The 24,156-nt window shown below is 37.4% G+C and overlaps 1 protein-coding gene across 5 annotated transcripts in view; it reads right to left on the bottom strand.

Moving 5' to 3' along the window:
• The window catches only part of LTBP1 (latent transforming growth factor beta binding protein 1), a 199,938-nt gene that overhangs the window by 93,394 nt on the left and 82,388 nt on the right, over positions 1–24,156 (bottom strand). For all 5 annotated transcript variants that reach the window (XM_032185002.1, XM_032185001.1, XM_032185003.1 and 2 more), the window contains 3 exons: positions 18,489–18,713; positions 16,780–17,057; positions 5,780–5,882 (listed from right to left, as the gene is read on the bottom strand). In XM_032185002.1, the coding sequence (XP_032040893.1) occupies positions 5,780–5,882; positions 16,780–17,057; positions 18,489–18,713 (606 nt within the window). The remainder of the gene's footprint in view (positions 1–5,779; positions 5,883–16,779; positions 17,058–18,488; positions 18,714–24,156) is intronic.

Raw genomic sequence — 24,156 nt, 5'->3', positions numbered from 1 at the left:
TGACAGACAAATTATTATGTAACTTTAAAAAAAGTGTAAGTTTTTGTGATGTATGTTTAAGCATAGAAGGTTAAGAAATTCAAATATTAGTAACCTTACTTCCATCTCTTCCTGCATATATACCACTGAGATCTTCAGTTATCCATTCAAAATTGAATTTTTGATTCAAAAGAAGACATCCTTGAAATCATCCTAATTGTTCTCAAATACTCAAATAATTTCTTTCACAAACCAGCTACAAATACCATGTTGGGGAAAAAATAAAGTTGAAGATTTATAATGGTTTTAAAACTGAAAGCAGATTCGGAAAGCAAAAAATATATGCAATATCAAGCAAAACTGTTGTGCATCATTTTTGCCACCACAATGAATTAAGACTGTTTGAAACACATAGGAAACAGAAGCAACCAAGCCTCCAAAGCAAGGAAAAAGTAGAAGTTACATCTGTGATTTAGCTAACAAAGTTTCCAAATTTTGGAGGACTGTGTCACTTATTGGCTGATCAGTGTAATCTGCCAAGGGCATTACAGTGCTGCAAAATACAGACTGAGCTCAATTTTGCCAAAATAGAAAGTGTTCAGTTAACTAGATTTTTATTTCCGTTTATTGTTTCTTTCCTCCACTTAAGGTTGCCTTTGAGACTACAGAAAGCTGTTTATTGATTCTTAAATTGTTAAGAATTTAACAATTTAAATTTAAGATGTTAACATCTTAAATGAGACCAGTAACTTCTTTGTATGTTACGCACTAAAAGCTAACCTCTTGGCAAAGCCCAATACTTTATTAAATATACAGAACAAAACTGTCAGCACTGTGATCATAAAAGTGCCCTTAATAAAGAGTCAAGAGAGTTTTTCATAATTTGAGCGCTACACCAGAGACATTTCTTCATATAACATTTGGTCAGATCTTTTGTTTTCCTTTAAAAGTGTTTTAAATGTTTAGCTGGCCAAAAAAAAAAAAAGAAAAAAAAAAGCATTATTTTCCAACTTTACAGTATATAAACTGTCAAATTAGAACAGAGTGAGATAACGTTGGCTTCACTTCACAACTGATGCTAGAACTGCACACTTATTCCTGCAGCTTAGTACTATAAGGATAAATAACAACAAAAAAGGTGTGTTTTTTTTTTCCCCAACTTTTTTTTTAAAGCTTTTCCTATGCATTAGAAAAATTTAAGCGATGACCTGAGTAGCAGCTTTTCGAGTGAGGTAGTTTTATTTTAAGCAGCTGCTGTGAATAATTTCAAGTAATTGCTTAATTAGAACATAAAGGCTCTCTTTTAAGATTGCTTGAAGTCATGTGATAAAATGGTTAAACACTAAAATAACATTGGGTGTAAATACAGTAATAATATTCTTACAGTTTTAACAAATCCATTTTCCATCTTTCCACAGACTACAAACTTTTAAACACAAATTAAAATTTGAAAATGTTCTCTGCCACCAGATACATGGCAGCTATGCATTTATTTTCAAGGCAGCTCCAATCTTTTCACAATGTTCATAGTAAAATCAGTTTAAACTTAAGATGAGATCTTCAGAAGTGCAATGCACTAGCCCTATTATTGCACCTAAAAAGTCAAAACATTTAACATTTCAAAATGTTAATGTTGGCAGGGTCAGATTCATAATTGCATTATGTCCTAACTTGTCTGCACTTCCCATTGCAGACCTTACTCAATTCACACTAAACCCGAGACAGCTTCTCCATAATTTTTGTGGGAAGGATTGGTAATCTGTAGCACAGTCTAGCAGAGGGAAAAGAGAGGAAGGGCAGAGCTCTTCCAGTTGTATGTAGAGGCCAGTCCATAAACTGTGCCAGGCCTTTTCCAGTGCCACAATGCATTTTCCCTTCCATGGTGACTCACCTGCTCTAGAAAGTGTAATGGTGGAGTGAGGTCAGAGACTTCAGCCTCTCCCTCCCTACTCATCTGCCTGCTCCCACACCAAACAGGAAATAGTGGCTTACTAGCAGCTGTTTTCTTCCTTGTATAAAGAGCAGCAACATCGGCAGGTCACAGAAGAGTAAGGAGGTTGTGCAGTGATGGCTAGCTATCAATGTGAGAGCTGGATGGATTACCTGCCCTTTACTCAACCTGTTTATTAATTGCTAGCAAGAAGCCTGAACTATCATAACATTCCCCACACACCATTGAAATACAGTTTGTCTTAAAGGTCTGTAGAAGCCCGCGGAAGTGGAGACCTGTTCCAAAAATTCTTCCTTTATTTTTCAGTAACACTGACTAACCCATACACTGAGGGACACAGAAGCTGTCTCAGGCCAAGGCACTCAACCTCGCAACAGGACAGAAGCCCTGACTGAGCAGTGGCTATTACCCGAAATACTTAAGTACATCTTCAGAAAGTGACAAAGCCCTACAAAAGTCCATGGGAACAAGACAGGCACAAAGTTAAGTACATCCTTCAGCAGTAGGTTGAAGACAGAAGTAAAGAAACCACACTTGTTAAGTGCCTGCTAATGAGACTGAAGTACATGCTTAAGTATTTTGCTAAACTACAGTTCCCAGGTGACCATGTTAAATGCAAACCGTTTAAGTATTACTGTAATAACAGGTCAACTTAAATGAAGTTTAGGAACCATAAAAGCAAAAGGAAGCCTCCTAAATCTACAATATAAAGGACAGTACTGGTTTAGTGAAGTCTCAGAGTATGTAAAAATGACATAGGATTAGCATGGCAGGAACTCTGCCTGGTAAGAAGGAACTATGGACCCCACTTAACCAGTACCTCACTATTAATTTACTTGACTCCCATGCCTGTCTGTTCAATTTCTTTTATACCTATGCATACTCTTTTCACCACTAAAACATTCTCATTAATACCCCAAAAAAAGGGGGGGTGAGAGGGGGAGTGGGGAAGGAAGAAAAAGTAAGAATACTTGATGAAAGATAAATCCTTAAGCAGGGACTCTATACTTTCTTTACATCTCATCATAAACTTACATTTTGTTTGGCAATTGTTTGCTGTACAGAAGCATAACACTTTCATGTTGATGCAAAGCTTATGGCACATTTGCCCAAAGGTCATTTAGGCTCAGATCCAGATTTAAGTTCAAGCTGGACATCTATAAAACTCTAAGATGCTGCAAAATCATAGGCTACTGCAACATTCCAAATTTGATCACCTTAAGTTCCTAAAAACCTGAAAATTCACCATTTGCACCTATGCAGAATTGCCCTAAGTCATGGCACGACTGAATAGTATCATGCTTAACTCATTCCTAAATTAAATGCATATGGAGAAATTGCATATATCTCTATCAAAACTTCCTGACAGATACAGTCAGTGAATGTTCTTAAAGCAAGCCCCTACCAAATCATATTCTTGATATAATGTTGTGGTAGGTAACACTGTATTTTAATCCAGAGAAAACAGAGAGTACACACACCTCCTCCTCCCTAAGAAGGGGAGAAAGTTAATGTACAGTGAGAGCTCCCACCTAGAAAGATGAGAAATATATCCTGTTTCATCTCAAACCCTTACTTTCTAGGAATACCTTAACCACAAGCGCAGGGCAACATTCTTTGTCTCCTCTTGAAACTGTACAGTTACGCTCAAAAGACAATTCCAAATTATTTGAGGCAGAAAGCAGAAGTGAGCATGACTCATACCATTAGCAATTAATGACACCGGGAAAGAGACTGGGTTCCCATTCCTATTCCAAGAATTGTTTCTTCATTTTATGGGTTAGGGCATCTCCTCATAGTTATAAAATGTAGATTTGAAAAACTCTCCGGGTAGATAAAGGAACTATGAATTGCCTCATCTTGAGCAAATGTGCTAGTCATTAAGCTGTTATATTAAAAGGACAGTGCTCCTCTTATTAGCATTTACAAAAAATGATTCTACTCAGTGCACTGAGAAAGGGTGGTGGACTTCCCTCCAGGAGAAGTTTTAGGGCTGTGTATCCCAAGTGTGTTTAAGGCATTTCTCTGTACTCCCCTACCAAGCATCTGGGGACTACGATTTAAGACATGGTTTGCCCCAGTATTTCCCAATTGGTTTGGCCTTAACAGAGCATACATAGCTTATTGGTATTAAGTTGCTGCCTGATCAACACATGGCCTGTAGTGGATTCCAGGCGGGGAAGGCTGGTATTTTACCCAACGATGAAGAACCCTCACATGGGCTTCCCTTGGAACCAGGCACCAAAAATTTGTATTACTTCACGGAATCATAGAATGGCTTGGGTTGGAAGGGACCTTAAAGACCATCTAATTCTAACCCCCTGCCATGGGAAGGGACACCTCCAACCAGACCAGGTTACCCAAAGCCCCATCCAACCTAGCCTTGAACACTTCCAGGGATGGGGCATCCACATCTTCTCTGGGCAACCTGTGGCTGTGCTTCACCACCCTCAGAGTAAAGTATTTCTTCCTAGTTGTTCCAACTAGTTTTTGGTACATTTGAGGCTTTCATGATTTTCTCCTGGCACACCTGCATCTACTAAGCAATATATTCTGCACACCCACATACTGCTGATGAACAAAACTTCCAAGTGTAGTTAAATTGCTACTTATTTGGAGAAAACGATAAATTCGGAGCACATTTCCCAGTTCATGGAGGTACATTAATACAGAAGGAATGTCCCTTGTAAATTATATTTATGCGCTACAGAAATTAAAACTTAGATACTCAAGTATTCTGTGAACTACTGCCCTCAAAGATGCTAAGTACACTCTCTTTTGGAAGCAAAGCAGAAGATAAACATATTCCCAAACACAAAATTTTAATGCTTCATAAATGAACAGATCAGACTGAGTCAGTATATAAACTGGTGCAAACTCTCCTGTGGAAAGAGAAAGAAGTAGAAGCCAAAGTAGATTTTCTGCTGGAATTACATTTGATGTACTATATTAGACCTGTGAACAATAATGTTTCAAAAAACCAAACACTGAACAGACTTGAAGTATTGCTATCTGTTGGAACAACAATGGCCTAGGAGACCTCAATAAGGCTGACTGTTCCTTGCACTACTCTTGGCTCACTAAATAGGACCCTACTCCATCTGCAAAATGGAGATCCCAGTGTTTATTTCTTTATTCTTTCATTTAGTGATGAAAATATTAAATGATAGCAAAGTATTACTATTTCTGTGCAATAATTATGTAATTCACAGAAGTTTAAGAGACTATCTTCACTTATCTGAAATTTCTCTCTCATTATAACATAATATCAACTCACAATAAACTGGTGAGGAAAGTCTCTGAGTAGTCTAATTGTCAAGGAAGATATTTCAAAAACAGAACAGAAATAAATAAATAAATAAAACAGACAATTTAGAGCCTGGAAAACTTTGGCTCCAGATTTGAAAGTTCATCTGCAGTCTCAAGAGGTCACTACATTCTCTCCAAGCAGTAACTGGCGCCTCTATAATTTAACATTTCTGTACAGACTTAAAAAGAAAAAAAATTAAAATAAATCCAGCTGGAAGAGGCAACATGATTCAGTGTCATTATCGTTCCTGAGAAAATGCAACAGTGCGTCACTGCCTTAGAGGTGGAGGAAGCAAGAAAAAACAAACAAACAAAAAAAACACAACAACCACATTAACTCTGCTGGCTTTACTGAGTGCCTGCATACTGTAACTCTGCTGGCATGCAGGAGAATTCCTGTTTCTGCAACCTGCCCCTAATTAAACCATGGTTCTTTCTCCTATGTTTCTTTTTTTCAAAAAAGCAAAATTCAATAAAAAAAAAAGAAAAAAAAAAGAAGTTATAAACTGGTTCAGAGAATAACAAAAAAATAACACTTACATGGCTTCTTAGGACATTTCTGGCATTTGTTAAAACCCCAGGAAGTACCCACGGTTCCACAGCAGTCTTCTTGCTTGGAAAGGCCAGGAAGTGCTTTGCCACACTGGAATAGTTAGGTAAAGAATACTCAGGTTAGTGCTGTTGCTGTTGTATGATGCTCACCTCTAGTATATTCTTTTTCAGTCATCCTGGGTCAACCTCTTCCCAGTGTAACTGAGATACTGAAAATTCACTGGAGCTCTTAGCTGAACTTAATAGTGCCCAAGCATTGCAATGGCTCTCTGCACAGGAATGAGCAGGTTAGGTTACATTATCATCTTCCTCTGCTTCAACTTGAAAAGAAGGCAAAAGAAACAGAAGAGAACAAACAGTATGTCATTCTCCCCCATAAAAATGTCTCTATATGCTTTTTCAAAAGCCAAATAAATTATCTTAAATAAATCACTCTCTTAAAGAAATAAACAAAAAGTATGAGTGATTTCTATAATGTTATTTCCTATCTATTAGTAAGGCAACTTTCTGCCAACTTATGTTTAATGTTTATGACTGGTTACTGAAAACTGCCAAATTATTATGAAAGATTCTGCTGTCCAGATAATGAAGGAGTAAGGAACATGTAAGGTGACTCAAGCCAAAGTTAGTGATATCTGTGTTATTCCGAGTATTCCACGCAAATATTTAAATTGATTTTGTAACCATGTCTGAGGCAGATACTGCCTATATTTTTTTAATGATTAAGAATATTCTGATCGTGCTTTTTGTTAACAAGAATATTAACACTTGGAAGCATATAATTTTTCATTTTTGACTTTTACGACTTTTTTTCCATTTTGTGCGGTTAACAATGTTTAAATATATTTCTCTATATGTGATGCGGACATTCATAAAGTATATCTTAACCTGTGAACTAGGTATAAAATGGAAGTGTACACAGCATGAGAGAAATGCACAACAGGTGCACTTTCAAAGCAAATACTGATATAAATAGGCACCGAAGCAAATAATTCAAATGTGCTGAAGTGTGAATCCTCACTACAGAGTGAATAGACCTTCCCTGATCTAACTTTTCTTCCTGACCACATAGAAAAACCTCTGAACGAAGTGCTTATCTTTCTTTCAGCTGGCTCGTCCTACAGCACAGGCTGTGGCCTTGTTGTTGCTTTCACTTATGCTGATAACCTAGTCACCCCACAGGGGAATGTGTGCTGAATACACAGTCACTGACAGCTTCCTCTGACCTTCACCATTTTTTTCTGGTTGTGCTGACATCCATGGATCAGTGATGTTTCTAAAGTAGAAAGTTACTCTGTGTGGCCTCACAGTGACTACTGTTCTCTCTATCCATGACTCTGACTCATTAGCAGGTCCCCTCTTTCCATGGGGAGGGATGGCAAGGCATCATTCCAGCCACCTTCTCTGCCCCTTTTTCAAAGATACTCCCCAGGCGCACCCTGAAATATCTTGGCAACAAATCAAAAGCACCACCATATAAGCAAACATGCAACTTGCAGCGGTTTAGCCCTTGCTGCATGTATTTGTCAAATACGCCATGTTTGAAGCAGCCGGGAGCATCCTCTGCTCCAGTGAATACCAGCCTCAGACATGAAATAGACCTTTTAGCACCAGGGCAATTTAGCAAAGTTACCGTGTGCCTCTGAACATCACCCCTATATGTGATAGCACCACTTGTGCCTTGAGCTACATTTTAGGGTGAGACACGGACAGTATAAAGGACAGAGCACCCAAACAGGTTAGAAGTCACTACTCATTTATTGTGTAACTTGAGGAGTCTCTTTCCACACTACCATCTGCACAGGGTCTTGTGTCCAATTTTCCCATGTTCCAATGGGTCAGAAACAGTCCTGCCCTGGACTGTAGTTGGCCATGTTCAAACAGTAAAGAATCTAAACAAGGCCCACCTTTTAGATGCAAGCCCAGGCCTGCACTGGCTGAACACATCTTTTAGGCTGTCTTGCTCTCCACTGATGTGGGCACTGGCAGGATTAGCACACGACTGACCATTCCTTATCATTCAGTTGCACTCTGCTCTGGTTTCAGAAGCAACTCTCAATCTAGCGCAAAAGCAGGCAAGGTGCAAGACCAGGGAATTCTGCTCACCTTCAGTATGCTGCAGCACACGAGCTGTTTACAGGAACTAGATTTTTCAACTAACTCTAGCTAGATGAAGTACAGTGAACTATGCTACATCTTGCTGCAATTCCAAGAATCCCCAAATCTTTCAGCTCAGTATTCATAATGTCTCCTTCAGTTGGCTACTCAAAAAACTTACAGAATTCACGTTACGTCTTTACACAACATTGGTTTCTCAACCTGCATCTCAAGTGAGCATGCTCTAAGGAGGACTATTTTATTTTATCATTACAGCTGCTCAACTACTTTTCTAGAACTGGTACCACTTCTCCAAAGGGGAGGCCACTGACTAAAGTCATATACTGTGGTGGTTTGTGAGGGTCAGCTAAACTGTTTTCCATTCAACTCTCTCTCCCCGCCTTGTACCTCAGTTCTACAACTCTTCTCGCTCTGAAAAGAAGTGGGAGGAATCAAAGCTGATGCTGCACCTCCCCTTATGATCTCAGAAACTGAGCATTTGGGCAGCAAGGCACATAACTAACACCCAGTGCTCCTCACAAGGTCACAGGCCTCAAGGACACATCGCAGCAGCGTGCATGTGTAGAGGCAAGACTCTACTAACTGAGAGCCAACATGCCATCATTAACTAGCCTTTTTTTTTTCATGTATCTTCATAGAAGAGGTGTCATTTAATAGTAGGAAATTAAAAGGAGAATAAAGCAAAGCTTTAAAAAAATAGAAAAGTAAAAAAGAAAGGAGGAGGAAGATGGCCTAAAGCCCACTTTGAGTTTAGGTGTGGTGCTACAGCATTTGCACTCTACTGAAAATCATGATCTCTGTGGTCATAACTTTTTCAAATTTCCATATAAAAACCATGAGCAAAAATAAGGATGCCAAATTCTGAGTCATCTGGCAACTGTGGTTTGTAGTCCTGTTAGTAAAAACTGGCAATGATTAAAGCTGCTGCTCCCACTGCCTCTATGGTGAATTAAGGCTTGAAGAATCAATGATAATTTGGTTAGTGTCCAGATCATTGTAGAAACTGGCCAGCAAGGAAAAGCAACTGCCACATGGGGCTCCTCGTGGTGTAAGATCTGTGTAATTTTGGAGCTATGCATCAGAAAAAATGACTGCTCTGCAAAGTCCTAAGCCAAGCAGAAATAGAGTTCTTCTATGGCTAATAAACCCTGATTTCTCTGGTACATCTAATAATGCTTCAGATATTTCCAACACTCGTGGCACTGCACAAGCTGTTTCCTAGCCAGCTACAATTTCTTAAGGTGCTCCTCCCATTCTCAGCCCCTAAGCATCAATGAATTGAAGCTCTGTTTCTACAGGTCTCAAAAACTTTTAGGTAATTTCTTTCCTCTTCACAAGTCTTATCCACTTCCTACCTCCGAGAAGAACTCATTAGTTCTTCAGACAGTCTGTTCCAGTCTCTGAGTCACAAGTGACTGGAAAAGTCACTTGGGGGAATCCATAGCTATTTTTAGTTTGTCTCACTATTCAACACAACTCCAACACATAAGCATGAGCTTAAAATAAGCAGTGAAGCTAAACACTTGCACACAGCTTGCACTATGCATGAAGATGATGCCATTTTCTAAGCTTAGGTTTACAATTTTCTATCCATCATCCACACACATTTCAAACTAATCCAGCTGGTATTCCTGAGGGCTTCTGGAAAACTCCTCACAGAGAGAAAACAGATTTTCATGAATGATACATCTGTCACAAGAAATCATCTCAATTTTGAGCTGATTCTGATTGGTCCAGAAGGCAAAGAAGCGATGAAGGATTGCTATAAAAGAGCTGAACTGTGCTGGAAGTGGCTCAGCAGTAGCAGCACTGTGAGGCACACATGGTACTGCTATAAAACTAAGTTCTTCCTGGGTAAAGCACTCACAGACACTGAAAGTATTGTTTTGAGTCCACATATTTTCCCCATGCGTGCCTGGGCTTCTATGCCAATATTTTATATAACTGGAGGAAGTACTGAATATTCCCACTGGTAGACTGAAATTTTGGCTGACCCTGTGCTGGTGCACAAAGGCCATCCCAAGCCACATCACCTCTTCGTTCCTTCTGTCCAGCCTCTGTCCCATCTCCACAGTGCTAACAGCCCTTGAGTTGGGCAAGGCCACCAGGATTTAAGGTTTTCCGATGCCAGGGAAAAGGAAGGATTATATCCTCAAAATCCCTCTGCTAAGGCAGTAGGAGGAATGTATTCAGCTCCCCGTTGAAGTGCAGCAGAGAGCCCAGCCTGGCAATTAGTCTCAGGGCAACCGCAAAGGACTCTGGCTGAGGGACCAGAAGGTTTCCTGGGACCCCCACTCCTGCGTGACCCATCTACAAATCCCTGTCACGAGCTATTAGTTAAAACCACAATACAGGCATAAAGAAAGGAGCGTCACATGATTAACTATGACTGAAATCGATAGGTGCTTTGCCTGAGTTAATAGTTAATGACTCTGGGATTCAGCTCAAAAGGCTGCGTTTCACATACCACAATAGCAGAAGTGAATGGATACACTGTTTAACTTTCTGTAAACTATTCAACAGGCACAGACCTTGGATTGTTCCTTCTTTTTTCTTTCCCCTATAGGCACCACAAACAGGGCAGGAAACCTCAAACTTAATAAACCCTATTAGTGAAACAATTAACAAACACACTTAATTAGCTCAGTGACCAGGGCTGACTGACAGGTTGTTACAAATGAAGAGCATTATCCACTGCAGCACTGGCGCACTAACAGGCATTGTCTCATAACCAGAGGAGAGAAACTTAAATACTTCCAGACTTTCTAAAAGAACTGGTAAAGAATTTGTTTTGGCTTAAGTAGAACATTCTTCATAGGCAAGCAAAAATTACCCAGCTTTCTTTTATTTGAGTAATTAAAACAATGTTTGGTGTTTTTGGTATCTGATACATCTTTAATCTTCTGATATTTCAGGGTATTGATTTTGCAAAGAAACTATTGTGAATGAAACATTAATCCTGTAAATGAATCCACACTGATTTCTGACAGTCTATTTGTTTAAAAACTTCAGAAGCCAAACCATGAGCTTCAAGGAATTCCAGACAGTTATTTTATTTTATGAGATGGTATTTTTAAGACTATTTTAAAGAAAAAAAAGTTCTTTAGAAGTGCTCTAAGAGAAAAGGACCAGTATGAAGCACAGAATTTTACTTGTATCATTGTTCTTGCATTAGGAATATGAATATGGAAGTTCATTTCATACAGCTGTCAAAAAAATAAATAAATTTAACTCCATAGGAATTGTTTTATTCAATCTGAAGTTCATCAGGGATATCTCTATGGTTCGAGGAGTAACTTCAGTTGGCATATTACTATTGTCATCACCTCCAGACCACAGACACTATGATCATATTACATACAGTAGGACAGATAGATTAGGTTATGCATTAAGAGCTATCAACACACTTTGCTGCTCTGATTTCTAACTCCAAGAGTTTAATGCCTTTGTTTTATATTCCCTATTGTGAAAAAAAAAAAAAAATAAATCAGCAGTGATCTAAGCCCAGTTCCTAAACATTTTATGTATTTTCTGTAATTTAAGTACACAGTCAATATATGTCCTTGTGTGAATCAAGATAAGTAAATGCCTAATGATTTGCAGTCAGAATCTTTATCATGATACAACCGACAATTTCTGAACTTTGCTGACTGCCATCTATCACTTGGTTTATTTCATTTTCTATCACGTTTAACAGCAGAGAGGAGGGGGCCTCACACATCACAATACCAGCACAACTCCAACCCAAGCTTCCTTCTCAATGGAGCTGTAACAAGCGTAGAGCTTTTGTACACCACCTCTCAAAGCCCTTTGCAAGGGAAACACAAAACATCACTCAGCAAACAACTGACTAGTGACCATATCATCCCCTGAACATGGTGGTGTGGAACTGGTCTGAAATTAAAGAAACCTCCGATAAGTGGGTCAGAAGAGAGCACTTTTAACTGAACTTACAACAGTGACCATTTCAGAGAGCAAACCACTCACTCTGAGCAGTTGCACCAGCACAACTGAGAGACAGTAAAAAGGAATGAACAAGCACAGGCAAACACTTCCTCCTAGCCAGCATCTCTTCCAGACATTTTGTCTATGTTGTCTCCAGACAGGTAAGCAACTTCAAATCTGTTTCTCCTTAAAATAAGAAGTCTTTCTGATTTTGTCTTTAAGTTATAGATGCTGAGATCACCAGAAGTCTCCTTCAGTAAAACTGATTTTTAAAAAATACCTGCTAAAGAGAGAAAAAATTAAAGAGCTTCACCAATTCCTTGATGCTTTGCAAAAAATGCCTTGGTCTTTACAGTTATGCAAAAGAGAGACCAAACCAGTTCTGAGGGGGAGGAAAAAACAAACAACTTTGAGAAAACCCTGGTGTTTAATTCCCTTCATATGCATTTTGCCAGATAGTAGGCATCTGCATTCTTTTCTCAATTTAAATGCAAGGTAATAAAAAAGTAAATTTAACAGGACTTGGGATTAAACCATAATCATTACTAGGTGCACCACTGACACTGTAAAAGTATTTTGGGAAATAACAAGATACTCTGTGTCATAATAAAGGCATTTTTATTAGAATTACAATGAAAAGCAGCTGAAGAGGAGGAATTGAAAAGAAAAAAATGAATTGTCCTTATTTGCTTGCTTTTAAACAGGACTCATAGAATCAGTGCTCTAAGACAACCAACTCCTTGGATTTCAGAAACACAGACATAACATGGCTGTAGAGGACCTTTCAAAAAAGCTAGACTCAATGTCTAGCTTTAGAAGGCACTGTAGCATATAGTGGTGTCTACAAATCTATTGCTCTGTACCTGAAGCAGGATTTTTGTCTTACTGCTCCCACTGTATGTGTTTTCTGACTTCAGGTCTCTATTTTCCCAACATCAGTTACAAAAACCGTATCTTGTTTTGTATAAAAAGTTTGCTCCCTATATTTCTAAGACAACACTTGGTTTCTGGTCTGCAGCTTAACCACCAGTTCGTGATACACTCTGTAAAAATCTTCTTGATATTAGGAAAGTATTTGATGAAGCACTACTTTTGTATGCGACGTATCATAGTAAGCTATCACGTAACATGGCAAGCAATCCTGCAGCAATCACTGTAGCATCTCCCAGAGGGTAAATACTTGTTAAGTGTGCCAATCAGGGAAGAGAGGCAGCCAGGATAAGTGAATTTACTTGAGTAGAAAAAGAGCCATCCAGAACATTTTTTTTTCTTCCTACACTTTTTTTTTTTTTAATTGTAATATTAATACTACTTCTATAGCTCCTCTTTCCAGTATATTTCCCAATGCTGAGGACACTCCAGAAAACAGTCACAATCAAGCAACACATGCATGTGTGTATTTGTATTTAGGAAAACATAGATGTTCATTTATCTATCCTACTTAAAATAGGAAGTATCATTCCTCTAGCCCCTCTTACTCACTCTCTTCCTCTGTCCTCTCAGTTTTGAGACTACCATATTTTCACTTATCTTTTAGTATCCTTTTTTCATGGTAATTGCCTTTGGTTATTAGTCACTTATAATACAAGTGAGCAAACAAGAGGCCTAGAAGAATTTCTGTATTCTGAATTTGGAGTGAACTGAGGCTTGAGAATATGACTGGGCTCTTCAACTGTCTGTAGCATAATGTCCTCCAAGCTTTGGTTGAGGATGGCTCCAGCTGCTAAACTGAACAGTATGCACTGACTAAACTGCAGAAACACGCCCTGGCTGTCCTGGGATTTGAGTATAGCAACTACCCTACTGTTTTCACAGGACTACTGTTTTTGAATAAGACAAATTAAAGGAATTTAACTAAGGTGGGGTGAGGAAGAATGCGTTGGGAGACTACAAATATTCCACAGAAGGTTGTGAGAAAAAAAAAAAAAAAAAAAAAGACAAAGCAATTAGAAACAAATGATCTGATTTTAAAGAAATTCAAGGAAAGAGATGGAGAGAACATAGAGTAATAGAAATAAATCGAAGTAGAGAAACATAAAATGATAGAGGTTACACACACACACGTACACACAAGTAGTAAAGATTCTGATACGTTCTGTCCAGGCTAAAAACACAGGATAAAAACATCAAGTTCCGCCAAGTCTTTATTAACTTGGTTGATTTGCCTACACGAGGCCACACACACATCCTTCCATCATTCTGTTCTATAGACAGTAAAGTCACCTCTGGTCCCAGGATATTTAATATAACATTACTGAAGCCAAATATACAACCCACCCTGCAAAAAAATGTATAAACACTGATGATTGTTGAAAACAGTAAGGATACCAAAATTATCCAGCCTAAACTCCAGAAACAACTTGCAACACATTGCTGCTAATAAGGAAAGCACAGTTCAGCAGCTTGTCTGAACAAATTAGAGAACGCTCATATTTAGCAAAGCAAATATCAAAAAACCAGAAAACCAAATTATTTTAGAACAGATCTATATAAGGATTAAAGAAAAATAGGTGTCTTTCTCAGCTCAAGGTATATTTACAATATGCAAATAAACAATATTCATTGCCTGACTGTAGGAAAAACATATTTCAGTTCCAAATTTGAAAGGTGAATGAGTCACTTGAATCTACATTTATGGGAAGGTCTTAATAAAAGCTCTACAAATGCCACCCTACAACTCTAACTCTACATGGAACTATTAAATTAAATACCAAAGGCCTCTAAAAAACCTTACTAAGCTTTTCTCCAAAACTAATGCTGAATGGATGAAGTTTTTTGTTTCTTTTTAATTGAATACATTATTCTAATCTAGGAGGCACTACTCCTTCTTGAGAGCACTGCAAAGGCATAGTTTTTCAGCAATACTGTAAAAAAAAAAAAAAAAAAAAAAAACATTACAAAAATTGGATACTAAGTATTTTAGTAGGATTCTGAATCACACATGAATACAAACATATCTCCCCTTTCCTCTCCCTTTAAAAAGGGAGAACATTACTGTCTTCTAGTGATTGCAGATTAGGCTTCAGTTTTAAAACCAGTGTAATGTGAGGGGCAAGCATAGCACACTGATTGTTTGGGATACAACATTTGAAATATCCCACTCAAGCATGTGGCAGAAAGAACAGACATTAAATTTATCCACTGTAATAAGTAAGAAATAAAAAATGAAGCACTCATTGCCAAGTCTAACATTCTGAGGAAGGAATTTTGTCTTCCTCTATATATGAGCACAAATACAAGTATGAATAAATAATAATAAACCACTAAGTATGATAAATTATTTCCAGCATTTTAAGATTCCACGTGATAATGCCATGTTTGTTAGAGCTCTCACTCGTAGGAAACAGAAAGTGTGTTTGACACAGGCACAGCTTCTTTAAGTAAAACCCATAAACTTGCAGTTAAACATATGCTTCAACACTTGCCAGAATCAGGTTCCCAAAGAAAATGTTAAAGTTTACTATTCCTGAAACAGACAAGCATGAAGATCTTATCAGTATAAATTAATACTGTGGATTCCAAATCAAGCATTCAACAATTAACGAATAATAGCCTTTAATGCTCCATTTGCTAGCTTAACTGTGATTTTTTAAATTTAAACATTTTAAAGTTAAATTAAAAAAATAAAATTGGGGGGTGGGGGAGTGTGATGTTGTTTAAATTTCATAGCATTTTTCAGAATTAATTATTTTAAAAAATCACATGATGTTATTGCATCAGTAGGTTTTGGGATTTTTAATTCCACAAAAATGGCTTCTGAAACTAGGTTTAATTTTGTCACTAGTACGAATGCTATGACAATCAGAGAATTTAGCTGCCAATGTCTAACAATTTCCTGCAGACTATATCGGAAATAGATATATTTTTAGATGTTTGTTAATTGGCCAACTTTATGTGCACGCTACTTGAAAGACCAAAAGCTAACTGACCTTCCTGATGAATTTAAGCTTCTGCTTAACATCATATAGATAATACAAATCTTCAACGTTAGTCACTTTTTTTTTTTCCTGAGTAAAACAACATATTCATTCTCTAGTATCATCCCTCAAAACAGATGAGTGATTTTTCTGAAATCTCCCCACAAATTTCAGACTGAGGAACACATTGAATGTAATTCAGTCTGAAAAATTCCATTTTGGCAAGGTGGTAAAGTAATAGATGATAGGGTCTGACTAACTTTTTTGCAATCTATTCATATACATATTTTCCCTCTCTGTATATCTACATAAATATGAAAATATGGAAAAAAGATAATGCTGTATTACTTAAAGTGTTTTCAAGAGCTGAAAGAATATACAATTTTAAATAGTCATATATAAGACACTGGTGAGAACACACTATTTTAAAATGAACTAAGGTTTTAATGCTTTAGCAAACCCTCAGTTAGCTTTCACAATTTTTCTACCCCATTCAGTAGTCACATTTCAATGGATTCAAACCATTAGCCTACAATACCGTCAAACATACAAAGTTGTTGAATAGGAATTTTGGAGAAAACTTCAACTCCTTGAAATCCCCATGGCTTTTGAAAAACACAAGCAAAGATGTTCATTAAAGAAAAGGACAGTCCAAGCTGTGGAAGATGGTGTAACCTTAGTAGTTTGATCAGGAGATGAAGCTACAACATGAGTCGTGTTTTTATTTGGAGAAATAGCTTATAAACAGAGAAATTATAGCTAGAATACTTGAAATAAAAACGTCAGAGATACAAGTTGACAGAAAATGAAGAGATTAGCTTTAAGAAAAAGAAGGCTCTGCAGGATATTACTTGCTAAAATATTCTAAAATCCATTCTCAAAAAAAAAATTCTTTGGAAAAGAATGTCAAATACATCTTTTCCCTATGATTGGTGAAAAACTATTTCAATCTTTCATAATATTGCTTTAAAGGTACCTGTCTGAAAAATCTAAGCCAACATTTCTTACCTGTGTTCCAATAGTCTCCTGGAAGCAACGTCCAAGCTGAGTTTTAACTGAAACAGGAAACACATGAGGAATGGGTTGTTGATTTGTGTAAGCAGTATGTCCTTTCTGGGTCTTCTGATATGGAAGACCTTGGTAAGAGACCTGTGGATGTCCTGGCTGAGGTACTTTCGGTTTTTGTCCTGTTGATGCGCTGTCAATTCTTGAAACTTGATGTATCTGAACTGAGGCTTCAGGGGGATGTTTCACATGGATATTCACTATGTTAGGAGGGAACTTCACTAAAGTAATTGAAATAAAAACACATAAGAAAAATTAGTAATAAAACACGTCAAAAAAGAGATCCCAGGTACCTTTAAGATGCTTCTTTTTTGCACATTAGAATTTGGATAAATTGCCTCAAAGTGACAAAAATACAGACAACACCCAAATTTGGGGGTTAGAGGGAAGGCTGAAAGAACACAGAGTCTGATTTCTTGAAAACAAGAAAATGAAAACTTCACATAGGAAAGAAAGACATTATAGGATTGTAAAGACTGCTATATAAACATGGGTGTCCAAATTGGCTGGTGTGACATTAATATTTGTGGTCGTACTTTGTAAAAAGAATCCCATTCAAAGTTCCAAAACTCAAACTCTACTGGGTTATTTTTGGATATATAGTAAGTTTTATTGTCTTTTTTCAGATCCATCATCTTTCTCTGGAACACAGAAAAAGCTTCAGATTTCATTCCTTCACCTTTATATACCTGCCAAGTCCTGAGTTTGCCCCTATAACACTTGCCAGCATCTCAACCATCTAAAACCACCACTCCCTTCACTGAACTTTGAATTCAGGATTTGGCAGATAAAAAGGGAGGAAATGTTTTTTCATATACTTCTGTTTTTAAATACAGTTGCAGTTTTAAGTCTGACTATATAGATTGAGAACCTCTGGTCACTTAATGTGTACTTCTGCTTATGAGCCTCAAACCCCTTTTTCATGCAAGCACAAAATGCCCTTAAAACATGCAACTCAGTTGAATACTTGAGGGGAGAAGATTAATTAAGTTCTGCTAATTAAGTTCTATTGCAGGTAAATGTACAAGGAAAAGACACAGAAGAAGTAAGGCCCTTCGTGGCTATTAGAGAGGACTGTTTTTGCTGGGTAAAGAATATTTTTATGGTCCACCATTTTGTCTAAAATAATTTGAACTGGAATCAAATAGCCACAAAAATAAATTTCTGCTCTGTTAACTGTTTAGACAACTATATTATCTTATTCTCCCTTTCCAACCCCCACTTTTTTTCTTTTTTTCTTTTTTTCTTTTTTTCTTTTTCTTTTCTTTTTTTTTTTTTTTTTTTTTAAGTTGGTAAAATTTTAGGCATCTTTAGGGACTAACACTATAACATGGCTACAACATGGCTGAGGAAAACATTTCATCTACACTTCTTCACAGCATTTATGTAGCAGTAGGAAAATCTCCTTTTTTTTTTTTTTTTTCTATGATACTGTTACATTACATGGAAAGACTGTTCTATTTAATTGAATCATATCATGGCCATCCTACATGAAAAGCTGACGACAAAATTAACTTAAGGACTGTAACAAATGATATAACAAATATAAACATAGATTACATATTTAGTTTTACATTAGATTTAAATTTTACTACATTGAAAAGTAAATAACCTCAATTCCGAATGAAAAAAAAAGTCAAGAAAAAAGTTACCTTTTACACCTTGTTGTCCAGACATTGTCAGTGGTAAAGTATGAGTCGAGTGGATAATTTGAGATCCTACAGCTTTGTTCACCTGTTGTGGGTGATGATACAGTTTTGGAGTATTGGCAGTCTGCACAGGGATCTGACAAAGTTTACCAGTGTAATTAGGAGGGCACTGGCATTTATCTCTAGAACTGCACTGGCCTCCATTCATGCATGGAAGGTGGCAAATAACTGAAATGAAAACAGAAAGAAAAATCTAGTTAATTACTTCAGCTGTAATTACAGTTAATATTATCCAACTACATTTGACACAGCAGTTGAGGAAGAAAGGAAAAGGGCCGGAGCCCTTTATTCTTCTGACATCTGAGGAACAACTATCCCTCTGACACACGCTTTTGATTGCCTTGTGGTAGAACCACTTCCCTTCCCCTCCTTGTGACCTCTGCCTGGTTCACATCTTCTCTCCATGACAAACACAGCAAGTACATTCTTCTCTTAGAGATCCCAGCTATTTTATTTCGTTATGCTGTTACAAGACACTAAATGAATGCTGTGCCTGGCTGGGCCTCTTATTCACGCTTTTGTACAGGTATTCCTATTTAGTCATCCTCCCATTTCTGTAAATCTTGGACCACCTCAGGAAGACAGGAAATACATTCCTACAAAAACTGTAAAAATAAAATTATACTCAAGTGATTTCAGAGATACTTTAACTCCAATATAAAGAGAAGGGTTATTGCTTCTGTGCTAGTCACTACTTGCACATTTACAGCAATATAAATTATCAGATGAAACATTAAAATTATCAACATTAAATGAAAAATATTTCTTAACTCGTATACAAATAGTAATAGGCATGGTTCGGTACAATCTAAAAATATGATGGGGGACTTTATAAGCAAATACAATCTAGCTAAGCTGTCAATGTTTTCAAGAATTAAATGATATAAAAGCAACAGAAAAAATACTGCAACATCTATTAAAGACAAACTATGGTCATTGTTTTCAGAAAAATAACAAAGTATCTATTCACCAGTTCTCAGTTTAAAGATAAGATTTTGGTTATAAAACTATATATTTTTTAAAAATCTAGACTTTGCAGTAATTCTGACAATTTGCTGAATTGGTATTGCTTAGTTTATATTGAGTTCCAATAAAAATGAGATAATGCAAGGTAATTAGGAACCTAGAGCTTGGAGTACAGTCCAAGTGGTGCAGTCTCTGCACAGCCACAGCCTATGGCCATTATTAACATGGTTAAATGTCAGCATTGGAAAAAGAATCTGTGTTAAGTGTTGCAAGAAGACAAAGCAGCCCATGGAGCTCCAACCCAGCTGTGTAATTCACTTGGCCCAGGAGAATTGCTACAGAAACGCAGTGGCCAGACTGGCTCGGAGCAGAGCACCATCAGGTTGCCCTGACAAGATGTGGGACGTGCATGCCTCATTGCCAGATAGGTTGGCATGCAAGTGTAAACAACCAAAAATATTTTTCCGTTCTATTCTGCAAATGCACGCTTAATATTTTTATCATCTTATCTCATATTTTCATTTCATATAAACCAACTAAAAGTACTTCAAGCTGCAGCACTGCAAATTGGCAGTGAGAGGCCTAGTCACCTTGAGAAGACCATCCTCTCCAGGAGAAGGCTGTTGTTGATCCAGGCTTATGAAAGATGGCCTTGCAGAACAGCCATTACTTCAGAGCAAAAAGAAAGGTGTTTGATCCTGCCAGTAATGAAATCAAGATCTCTCTCTCACTCACACATCATTTCTCCCTGAACTGCCACAAATGAGCAGGTTTACCACGTTGGTGACAATGCACAAAGACCTTCAGCTGCTTGTAAAAATCTGTCTGAGCAAGGCTGAAAGCAAACAGGGAAAGCTATTGGATTTCCTGCAAAAGTAACATTGCACAATGAAACAGTGTCAAGTAGCATCCTGATGATAGCAATTTGGCATTTGAAAGAAGTATGGTTAAAAAAAAAAGAGGCAAACAGAAAGGGTCTCACTGAGGAAGCCTTTAAAAAGCCTAACCCATTGACTTTCTTCCCTCTCTTCCTAGCCCTGAGGCAACAAGGTAACATGGAATACAGCCTTTAAATAATACAAATGTACTCGGTATTTCCACCAAAACCATTTTTTTTTTTCTTCTGAGCTCCCATTCCTGTAAAGCAGTTGGTTTTTGGAAGGCAGTGCAGCTGGGTACCCCTCCCTGACCAAGTGCTCCTCTCCCAAAGTGGCACCAAAAGCTTTGCTTCAAAGCAAAGGGTTGTGCTAAACATACCGAGTAGGAAGATACAAGGGAGTAAGCCTCCGAAAAGGCGGAGAGAGAAAATGCTACTTTTCTTTGACAAGGCTCTGGGAATCACAGGTCAACAAAGAGCAAAGAGCCTTGGGGAAAGGACCACTTAAGACAGGAACTGGATTCAAAGCCAATGGATGTTTGAACAGCTCAACTTCTGAAAAAAAATTTTGCTTTTAGTCATTGAGCTTAAAGAACTTAAACAGAACAGGTCAACACTGCCAGCAGGCATAGAGGACATTCTAAGCAAAACACAGGCCAGGTGCTGGGAGAAACCATTAGAATATGCTGTTCGTGCACATATGTTAACAACTGGCACTCAGACAGAAGGCCCATTGGAGCCAGATTTTCATTGGGTTGCTCCTCTTCTCCTCTGAAGTGTGTATGTGTGGTAACAACATCCATAATGGTGTGAAATAGCTGCCTGAAGCCTGATAAAAAACATGGAGACGCAAAAGACAACAAGAAATTTCAGTTCGCATGTGGGTATCTTACAAACAAAACAATAAGCATTAATGGACCTATGAAAGGTAACAGATTCTTCACTTTACACAAGTGAACACTTGTAAGCCAAATCTATCAACTGTGTATTAAGGATCTGCCAACTTTCGAATGAACAAATTTAACTGTTTGTTTATACAAATGAACACCCACCCTCTAGAGATATGGAGACTGGTTTAAGGAGCTACAAACATTTTAAGTTTTCTCCTCATTCTTGAGCAATTAATTGATAATAACAAGCTTTGATTTTTCTGGTATCCCAAGGCCTTGATTACCCACATTTGGCAGAGTTTGGTGTGGTGCCATATTGAGATGCCCCATATAGAGTCTCTGAAAGGCTGGATGCAGAGAAAAAGGAGAAACTTTGCAACACGAATCCTGATAAAGTTGCCATGGCTATGGATTGGAAACACAAGAACAGGGCCTGGAATCATGAACAAAGAAACTATGAAACCACTGATACTCCATTTGCAACTGTAATTACATCACTTAATTTGTTTTCAGGATACTCAGACGACCTTGAACAGCTCCAAATAAACTAATTTAATCAAGTCTGAATGTTTTTGTTTAATCAAAATAATGTGTAACAAAACAAATTCCAAGGACCTAAATCCTCCTAATCCTTAGAAAATAGCCCATACTTACCCAAACGAACCCTGAGGATGTATGACAACTCCCTTCCTGTAACCAAAGTGTTGAAGAAAATGAAGATAACTTTTGAAATGTTCCTCATCTAGCTTTCCAAATTCCTTTTCATATGCATTTCAGGGAACACGCAAGTCTCTCTCTCACTTTCCCTCTCAACTCTGTCTTTTCTACTTACACGCTATCAACTGTTTAAGTGTAAGCACTATTCAATTACATCAACAGGCTCTCCAAGGAGAACTTTAATACTGCTCATTAGGTCACAGTATTTCCATGAATTAGTAGATTAATTTTGTCTGAGTACTACAAAGCTATCCAACATTACACTACACATCTCACAGCAGTTCATGCATCTTTCTTCCCTGATGTTAACTAAGCATACAAAAAGTAAAAGAACTAGTACACAGATCTTCCAAGCAAGTTTTTATAGGAAAGAAGTCATTATATTCACTGAAGGGAAGCACTACCATATAAAATTATATTCTTGCAACATGGTGCTTAGGAAAAAGTCCAGATGCTGATGTCTTATATAAAGTTCTGTGCAATCACTCCAGACCTAAGTGCAGAAACTAAAAAAAAAAAAAAACAACACAAAAGAAGCACTGATGGCTGGGGATCCAGCAGCAGGTGAAAAACACTCTTTCCCGCTCATCATTGAGAAAAGGGGAATTGATGTCCTGCTCACATGAATAGCCTCTTTACACCCCCCCAGAATTCCCTAGTAAAGCACCACCACAATTCACTGAAATAGTGACGCCAGCACCAGATTTGGTGGTGGACATAAGCAAACCTGTAGAATTGGTGATGGGTGGGTTGAGCCCCAACTCTTCTGCTACTGCTGAGAGAGGAGTCAGGATAAGTGACAAATGAGTGTCATGTGAGGGGTGAATTCTCCCTGTCACAGGACTTTTTAATGAAATCACTATTAATCAAGCAATGACAAGGCAATGAAAACTGTTTTTGAGGGTCTCCTCTGTTTCCCTTTGTTGTTTATAAATAAGACTATATTCAATGACCTAAGGATAAAGTAGATTAATATACTATAATTTGCATAATAACATGCAGTTATGCTTTTTTGAAAGCATATTTCAAAATCAGAATGTTCCAGGAAAATCAGTGCATGAAATGTGGGTAGTATGACAGTGCAGGCTTCCTCAGTTAAGTAAAAGAAATATAATGAGAGTTGTCACATAGAAATCTCTGTAGTAAATAACTTGAATTAGCTCATTAGTAGTTTAGTTAGATATAAGCTTACACAAATGTAGATTCCCCTGAAATGGCATAGCTTTAAACATGCAAGATGTTTACAATGACTAATTGTAAACTAGGAGGACTAATAGAAAATAAAGTAGTGTAGGTAGAGGGCTTACTTCCAAGAATGTCCCTGCTGAAGTAAGTTTCTTTATATCACAATCTGTTTTTTTTTTTTTTTTTTTTTTTTTTATCAGACTTCCTGGATACCATTTGTGAATAAGAACACCAAAATCTAGTTTATATACTCCCAGGACTTTTATTCTCCTTATTCTGAACTTGTGTAGTTATAATTATTGTCAACAAACTACATTCAAATTTGTTACATGTGTTCCTCCACATGTAAAATCCCATCAATTTTTAATCTTTGTACAAGAAGCTACATGCACTCACTGAAGTGACTGCTGCATTTTAACATTTACATTTACTGAGAGAGAAATAAATCAACTAAAAATGTTTACAAGAGGAATGTTACAAGATAGCATGTTCCTTTACGCCAGACTTGGCCAGATAACGATAGAGAAACTATATTGAATGTGCTCCCTTATCCTGTCATCTTCATATTGCCTATTATAACAGATGTGTGAAAATTCTAATAAGAACCTTATCAAATAAATTTTTACTCTGAATGCTGCAATGCAAGAACAGAAATTGACCTAAAAAGCTGAATGTACTACTGAAGGCACTTCAGAAGCTTCTTCTGGAAAGAAAGTTAAGATCTGCAACACTGGATGGAAAAACAAAAAACAGCAACCTACTTCAAACTTACCTGCATAAGCAAAAATAGGCAGCCATTAAGATGGGTTCTCAGCTATCGTGAATTAATTTGATCACTGACTTTTTAAGAATTAATCTATTTACAGCCTCTGTAGATCAGTCTTTTATCTTTCAACTATTATCACAAAGGGATGTTTCAGAAACTAACACAGCACCAGTTGGGAATAGGGTCTTAAGTACTGCAGTTTATCCAGAC

Source organism: Aythya fuligula, chromosome 3, assembly GCF_009819795.1.
Source record: "Aythya fuligula isolate bAytFul2 chromosome 3, bAytFul2.pri, whole genome shotgun sequence".
Classification (NCBI taxonomy): Eukaryota; Metazoa; Chordata; class Aves; order Anseriformes; family Anatidae; genus Aythya; species Aythya fuligula.
The sequence above is the reverse complement of the archived record's forward strand: the minus strand, read 5'-3'. Positions and strand labels throughout refer to the sequence as shown.